General features: G+C 34.7%; 1 protein-coding gene across 1 annotated transcript; it reads left to right on the top strand.

Moving 5' to 3' along the window:
• Positions 1-7,281: 7,281 nt before the first annotated feature.
• On the top strand, positions 7,282-7,677 carry LOC135203452 (uncharacterized). The gene has a single exon (XM_064233178.1). The coding sequence runs from the start codon at positions 7,282-7,284 to the stop codon at positions 7,675-7,677; it is 396 nt and encodes a 131-aa protein (XP_064089248.1).
• Positions 7,678-8,856: the final 1,179 nt, after the last annotated feature.

The raw sequence follows: 8,856 nt of genomic DNA, 5'->3' as shown, positions 1-8,856 counted from the left end.
AAGAATATATGCAGAGACTCAAGGCGATACTCAAGTCAAAACTCAACGCCGGAAATATGATAAAAGCCATAAACACATGGGCAGTGCCAGTAATCAGATACAGCGCAGGAATAGTGGAATGGACGAAGGCAGAACTCTGCAGCATAGATCAGAAAACCAGAAAACATATGACAATACACAAAGCACTACACCCAAGAGCAAATACGGACAGACTATACATAACACGAAAGGAAGGAGGGAGAGGACTACTAAGTATAGAGGACTGCGTCAACATCGAAAACAGACCACTGGGGCAATATCTGAAAACCAGTAAAGACGAGTGGCTAAGAGTGCATGGGAAGAAGGGACTAATAAAAGTAGACGAAGACCCAGAAATATACAGAGACAGGAGAAAGACAGACAGAACAGAGGACTGGCACAACAAACCAATGCACGGACAATACATGAGACAGACTAAAGAACTAGCCAGCGATGACAATTGGCAATGGCTACAGAGGGGAGAGCTAAAGAAGGAAACTGAAGGAATGATAACAGCGGCACAAGATCGGGCCCTAAGAACCAGATATGTTCAAAGAACGATAGACGGAAATAACATCTCTCCCACATATGTAGGAAGTGCAATACGAAAAATGAAACCATAAACCACATAGCAAGTGAATGCCCGGCACTTGCACAGAACCAGTACAAAAAGAGGCATGATTCTGTGGCAAAAGCCCTCCACTGGAGCCTGTGCAAGAAACATCAGCTACCTTGCAGTAATAAGTGGTACGAACACCAACCTGAAGGAGTGATAGAAAACGATCAGGCAAAGATCCTCTGGGACTATGGTATCAGAACGGATAGGGTGATACGTGCAAACAGACCAGACGTGACGTTGATTGACAAAGTCACGAAGAAAGTATCACTCATGATGTCGCAATACCATGGGACACCAGAGTTGAAGAGAAAGAGAGGAAAAAATGGATAAGTATCAAGATCTGAAAATAGAAATAAGAAGGATATGGAATATGCCAGTGGAAATCGTACCCATAATCATAGGAGCACTAGGCACGATCCCAAGATCCCTGAAAAGGAATCTAGAAAAAACTAGAGGCTGAAGTAGCTCCAGGACTCATGCAGAAGAGTGTGATCCTAGAAACGGCACACATAGTAAGAAAAGTGATGGACTCCTAAGGTGGCAGGATTGCAACCCGGAACCCCAAACTATAAATACCACCCAGTCGAATTGGAGGACTGTGATAGAGCAAAAAAAAAAAAAAAAAATAATAATAATAATAATAATAATAATATATATATTATTATTATTATTATTATTATTATTATTATTATTATTATTATTATTATTATTATTATTATTATTATAAAACACAATTCACAGCCTTCCTTAGGATATGTCAGGCACTTCCAAATCTTTAAAAGGTGTCCTATAAGTAAAAAGAAATACTATATTAGTATGCTTCTAGTGTACGTGACCTCGAACTAGAGGTCAATTGCAAAATGTAAATTACGAATCGCCACAAAATATCGAGGCCAGCACTCTTATCCGTAACAACAAAACGCCACAAGTGGTTGAGAATGTTAAAGAAATTACTTCTGTCATTTCGGTCAGTACATATCGACTGTTAAAAAAAAAATTTAAAAAGGAAGAAGAAGAAGAAGAAGAAGAAGAGGAAGAAGAAGATGATGAAGAAGAAGAAAGAAATAAAGATTAGAAATGATATGCCGTCAGGTTAATGAATATTACCTCAACTGAGTTCCGAAAGGAATTCTCAGTAACGAATTGCATCGTTGTTCTGCGTCAATATCTAGACAGCTCGCAAATACCGACACGCTGATAAAGCCGTTACTGAAGCAGTGTTTATAAACACCAAAGCAAAAAGAAAAAAAAAAAATAAATAACAATAATTCCACGAGACCGTTCTTCGAAACGGCGCACTCCCTAAGTCTATAAAATGCATCTCCTGAGAGTGATCCATCTTCCGCTCTCCGAGATTTCTCTAGAGGATACATATCCTTCCAATACTGTTTTGCAATTCAGAGTCGATCGCCTAACTCGAGAGAGACCTAGAGGAAACGGATGCCCTGTGAGGAGTTTGTTCTACCGCGTGGAATCAGGTCCTTCTTCTACCAGGGCAAACACCACACGGGATTAGAAGCGAACAAACGCCAGACTCACCCAAGATATATATAATCCGAGAGAGTATCAAAGACCTTTTCCGGAAAGCTACAAACGAGTAGTTTATCCACCCTGAGTTTCCTCTTATTCTGTATAACATTAAGTCCAACGGGAACAAATGTCACTTGAGATTTAAGACAGATAAATATTGTCATGTGACTTTGCCAGGCATCACCTAACGCGTCATATGTCAAAGATTATTTTAAGTGTTAAGTCTCTAGGGAAGTTTATCTCTCGAACGATTGAGGTAATTATAGGTCAAGAGGACAATATAATAATAATATTCTAAGAGGTCCACAATAATAAAAGATGTTGCGAGTTCGTGTATAATTTAGAAAACGCTTTAAGAAAGTTTTCGAACCCTTCCCTAGGTTCATCTTTGGACTGAAGATGAACCCAGGGAAGGGTTCGAAAGTTTTGTAAAGGTTTTTTTTTAGATTATACACGAATTCGCAACATTTTTTATTATTTTGAACCTCTTAAAACATAATATATACTCTCGCGAGAGAGTTTTTCCGAAATAATAATAATAATAATAATAATAATAATAATAATAATAATAATAATAATAATAATAATAATAATAATAATAATAATAATAAGAATGATTATTACTATTATTATTATTATTATTAAAATACTAATACAGTAAGATGAGTGCTGAAATGGAGAAACAATTCCAAAGTTACGTAATTGTACAAATATATTGAAAAATATATTTTGTACAGTGGGTTTGTTCCCTATAATAATAATAATAATAATAATAATAATAATAATAATAATAATAATAATAATAATAATAATAATAATAATAATAATATAAAACAATTAGTTGATATGTCTCGCATATATTTTGATTAAACAATCATCTAGTTGCACATGGAATTTCGGTCAATATATTAATTACTATCCGCAAAAGAAGTTATATATATATATATATATATATATATATATATATATATATATATATATATATATCATGACAACATCCTAAAACGCTTTCATAAATTTGAAGGGATAGTCACGCTTACTAATACTACTATTACTATCATACTACCGCAACCTACAGCGCAATCATCAACACCCCAACTACTGTCATAATTATTATCACTATACTACTATTATAACTAGACTATTGTAACTACCGAGCCGTGAAATTCCAACAACATACCCTGCAGATTGTGAAACACTTAAAAAGTTGCTCCCACTGGGGAAGATTGTAAGATTTTATCAAGGTGGGGGGGGGGGGAGGGAGGGAGAGGGAAGGAAGAAAGGAGGGGAAGGGGGAAATTTAATCCCATAAACCAAGGTTATCGTCAGTTTTGAAAAAGCATAAACCAAATGAGCGTAAAGTTTTTTAAGATTCGTAAAGGAGGACGGTTTAATGGTCATGAAGACGGGGGGGGGGGAGGTTAGGGGGTAATAAGCATGGCGATGAAAAGGATGAAGAAAACTCAAAATAATAAAAAGAAGAAGACGAGAGGCAGACGCGAGGAGGATAAGTAGGATTGATGGGGAGGGATAAGAAGGATGGATGCCAGGACTCCTTCCTGATGGTATCGGCAATGTGGTAAGGATGTGTGTGCATCCTGTGATGAGGAATGAGATTTAAAATATGTAGTTTTCAAAATCAAAATCAAATAAGACTATAAAATTAATCTTATATCAAACTCAAGCTTTTAAAAACTGCATTTTCTCCAATCTTTTTGCGCGACCAAAACATCTCAAAAGACTGGTCTATTCTTTCTTTTATTACTACTACTCTTATTATCAATTTTTCCAATTTTTCACAATTTTTATACACGAAAGGCTTTTCGTTGACATACAAGATATATATATATAATATATATATATTAATATATAATATATATATAGATATATCATATATATATCTATATATTATATATACTATATGTAGTATATATATACTAGTATATATATATATATATATTAAATGATATATATATAATATTGATATATATAATTAAGAGAATATAAATAGATTATATAATATATATTAATATTTATGAATATATATTGAGTATATATATAGGAAATATAGAATTATACAGTATAAGAGATAGATATAGATATATATAGCGATATATATATATAACTAATGTATATATATACATATATATATATACTATATAGTCATATATATATATATATATATATATATATATATATATCTATATATATACAGTATATATACTAATATACATATATATATATATATATATATATATATATATATATATATGCACGTATATATACCTATATTACACACACACACACACACACACACACACATATATATATATATATATATATATATATATATATATATATATATATATATATATATATAATAATATATATATATACATACATACATACATATACTGTACTGTACATCATACATACATACATAATTACATAGACCAAAGCAAAATCATACAAGCATACATATAAACATTTAAATCAATGTACAACCATACGTAATACATACAGACAGATGAATGCGTAAACATACATGATACATACAGATATACAGCCAGCCAGACGAGGCGCACCGAACTCCTCCGAAATACAACATCCAAACCGCACTTTCCCAGAAGTTAGTTGGCATACACACACTCGGCCTCGGTGTGTATAAACAAAACTCGATTATCTCCTCATACGGCCGGGTTATGAATCCTCCGAGAGGCCATAATTCAATATTGAATTTGTAATTCTAAACCTGTAACACTAGGCCAGACATAAACTATTTTTACGCGTCCGGAGATTAGCAGGACGAGAGAGAGAGAGAGAGAGAGAGAGAGAGAGAGTCAAGTTAACTGCGGCACATCTAAAGAGCATTTGCTAATCTGGGAAGATTCAGATCTCTCTCTCTCTCTCTCTCTCTCTCTCTCTCTCTCTCTCTCTCTCTCTCGGCACCTTTATAACTATTTGTTGTTTATTCAGGCAGATTCTCTCTCCCTCTCTCTCTCTCTTTCTGGAGGCACATTTTCAATTATTTGTTGTTTATCTAGACCGATTCTCTCTCTCTCTCTTCTTTCTCCGATGTGAGACATTCACACGCATATATTTGATAACACATTATGAAGATAACAAAAAAATCCTTTAAATAAATAATTATATACGAAAAAATTATACATAAAAATGACTGCATAGTCTAAGAGAGAGAGAGAGAGAGAGAGAGAGAGAGAGAGAGAGAGAGAGAGAGCCCATGTACCGTCGTAATGTTCAGAAATCTTGCTGTGTGTTCTGTGAAAGAAAAATGCGTAGTCATACACGAAGTTCTTGTTTTCCAAAACTTCTGAATAAAACTTCGTGGCAACTTCGGCCCCATTCTTTATCACAACTTCACTAAGACAAGCTAAAAGAATAAATGTAAACATAAATATCATAGCGGGGGAACCGTGCTCAGATAAAAGACGTATGAGAGAGAGAGAGAGAGAGAGAAGAGAGAGAAGAGAGAGAGAGCAATCTTAGATAATTCATGTTTATTTCAAGGGAGAGAAGAGAATTATAACTAGTTATACAGCTCATGTTCAGATAAATGACATTAGAGAGAGAGAGAGAGAGAGAGAGAGAGAGAGAGAGCAATTTTAACCAGACTTATTTCCATAAGAACAAAGAGAATTATAACTGGAAAAAGTTCATGTTCAGATAAAGGACATATGAGAGAGAGAGAGAGAAGAGAGAGAGAGAGAGAGAGAGAGAGAGAGAGAGCAATTTTAGTTATATTTTTTTCAGAGCCAAAACAAGAGACTTTTAACTGGATAAGCAGTTAAGCCCAAAATGTGAGCATAACAAAATTAAGGTTTTGCATATCTCACCTTTTACCACGAAATCGTAATGCATTTACATTTTTCGTTTACTCTGGTGGTAAGCCTACAAACTACTTTCTTGTTGTTATTGTTTGTGGGGGGGGGGGGGGGGGATGTAGGAAAGGTCTAAGGAAGAGCCTAAAAAGGTCTAAAAAAGTTTTTTTGCGTGGACTTAAAAACATAGGAATTTTAGGATAGGATATTTATGTTTTATTTATTAGAATGAAAATGTACAAAATAAATAATGTGTATGTTAAACAGTACAGAAAAATTAATTCTAATAGAATATAGCATATTTATTTTAATTTTCATTGGTGAAATAAGGCTCTATTTGACCGTAGATTTTAGTACGTTTTAATTTGCGTCAAAGGTTAGGAATATATTGTTTACAACTTATGCATATGGGGAAAATTTTGCACGCGTCCCGGATCACGCCTTGTTTATCTTAAAATAGGCCTTTGCCTTTTTCGTTGTAAAGAAAAATATTGAAAAACCTCAGTACATTTTATAAAGGTTTTCAATCATTACAAAGTATATCATTACAATTATAGACATTAATACTTTGGGTGTAAAGTCTTGTAATCAGGTATAATAAAAAATGACATAAAGTAATAATCTTACAATTTAAAATGGCATTTAATATACATGATTATAGTACGTATAACTGTAATTAAAAATATCATCCAGTGCCTGATTAAAAAAAAATCTTAGCCATTGCAAAACACAAATGAATCAACCTCGAAAAATGTCTTCCACGAAAAGGATATATATTCATATATATTTCTTTCGAAAGCAGATTCCAAGCTTCGCTATTTTCTACATAATACGAAACCACAGCTGCGTCTCATCATTCTCCAAGCAAGCAACACAGCTCAAATATTTCCAACACCTCCTTAAAAACACGTAAATCCCCCAGAGGTCAGACAAAAGCCAAGAATTTTAATGTCCATTCAAGAACCAGTATCCCCCCACCCCTCCCACACAGGGAATTATAACAACGTTGCGAAACTTATAATGCACAATCAAGCGTGAGGATTCCCGCTGGAAATTAAGGGGAACGCGCGAAATCTTATGCCGTGCACAATTAAAGCCCCGGATTTACAAAGGGGATTAACGGGGGAGTCAAGGAAATTAAAGCTGAGGAATGACGGTCAATATTCTGAAAAGGTGCGGGAAAACATGGTCTTATTACACCCCTGGCGAGAGAGGATGAGGTCGTGGAACTCTGTTTAAAATCTCCAGAATCCTGGATTCTGGAAGGTTAATAAAATGGAGGATGCTGGATTCTGGAAAGATAATAAAAGAGAGGCTGCTGGATTCTGGAAGGATGCTAAAAGGGGGGCTGCTGGATTCTGGAAGGATGCTAAAAGGGAGGCTGCTGGATTCTGGGAAGATGCTCAAATGGAGGCTGCTGGATTCTGGAAAGATAATAAAAGAGAGGCTGCTGGATTCTGGAAGGATGCTAAAAGGGAGGCTGCTGGATTCTGGAAGGATGCTCAAATGGAGGCTGCTGGATTCTGGAAGGATGCTAAAAGGGAGGCTGCTGGATTCTGGAAAGATGCTCAAATGGAGGCTGCTGGATTCTGGAAAGATGCTAAAAGGGAGGCTGCTGGATTCGGGAAAGATGCTCAAATGGAGGCTGCTGGATTCTGGATGGATGCTTAAAAGGAGGATGCTTGATTCTGAAAGTTTTCTAAAAGGGAGGATGCTGGATTCTGGAAATTTACAAAAAGGGAAGATGTTGGATTCTGGAAGTTTGCAAAAAGGGAGGATGCTGGGTTCTGGATGGTTGTTTAAAGGGCGGATGCAGACATCTGGAAGGTTGTTTAAAGGGAGGATGCTGGATTCTGGAAGTTTACTGAAAGGGAGGGCTTTGGATGCAGGAAGGTTTTTTACTAAAAAGGGAAGGAGGCAGGATTCTGGAAGGTTACCAAAAGGGAGGATGTTGGACCATGTGGAAGGTTGCTAAAAGGGCGGATACTGGATTCTGGAAAGTTTTCGAAAGGGAAGAAGGTAAGCTTTTGAGCCATTATTTTCAAGTTTGCGAATTTACGATTGAATTTACGAAATAATTCAATAACTGTACACAGAGAACACAAAATACGATATATTCAAAATGGGAAAACACAAGATGGTTTAAAAGGTTTAAAAGAGTGTTCCAGGATTTGTTCACAGAAGTTCGCATTATTCATAAATATACAGATACCTATAAAATGTAGACCGAGTTAGAGTTCACATAAATAAGCTGACAAAAAATCAATTGGAAATACCAATGCATCAATACTGAAAACGAATACCAAAAACAAACAAAAATATTTAAAAAGTTATACCCAGATAGGATTTAAAGTATCCAATTGCGTTTCTAGGTTACCAGCAAATACCTTCAATCAAACATCATGATCCTCTAACAGACACTGTTCCTGGTTACAAACAATATATGTGATTATGGAGAAAATGGGTTTATACATGGCAATCAAATATTAAGAAAATTATCACGGCATATGGAAGTCCAGCGAATAAATTCATTTACATGGATGTCACATGTATCTATCTATCTATCTATCTATCTATCTATCTATCTATCTATCTATCTATCTATCTATATATATATATATATATATATATATATATATATATATATAATGATTTGAACATTTATTCGCAGATAAGTTAGCGCTCCCAATCAAAGCAATTAAAACATAAACACATACATTCATCCATACTCAGATATATACAGTCAGACACAAATATATATTTGTGTATATGTATATACACACAGACACAGATACACACATATATAGTACACACACACACATATATATATATATATATATATACTATATA

This window comes from Macrobrachium nipponense, chromosome 36 (genome assembly GCF_015104395.2).
Source record: "Macrobrachium nipponense isolate FS-2020 chromosome 36, ASM1510439v2, whole genome shotgun sequence".
In the NCBI taxonomy this organism is placed as follows: Eukaryota; Metazoa; Arthropoda; class Malacostraca; order Decapoda; family Palaemonidae; genus Macrobrachium; species Macrobrachium nipponense.
The sequence above is the reverse complement of the archived record's forward strand: the minus strand, read 5'-3'. Positions and strand labels throughout refer to the sequence as shown.

Coding starts and splice junctions, on each gene's coding strand:
- LOC135203452 (XM_064233178.1), top strand. CDS start 7,282: ATGGAGGATGCTGGATTCTGGAAAGATAATAAAAGAGAGGCTGCTGGA.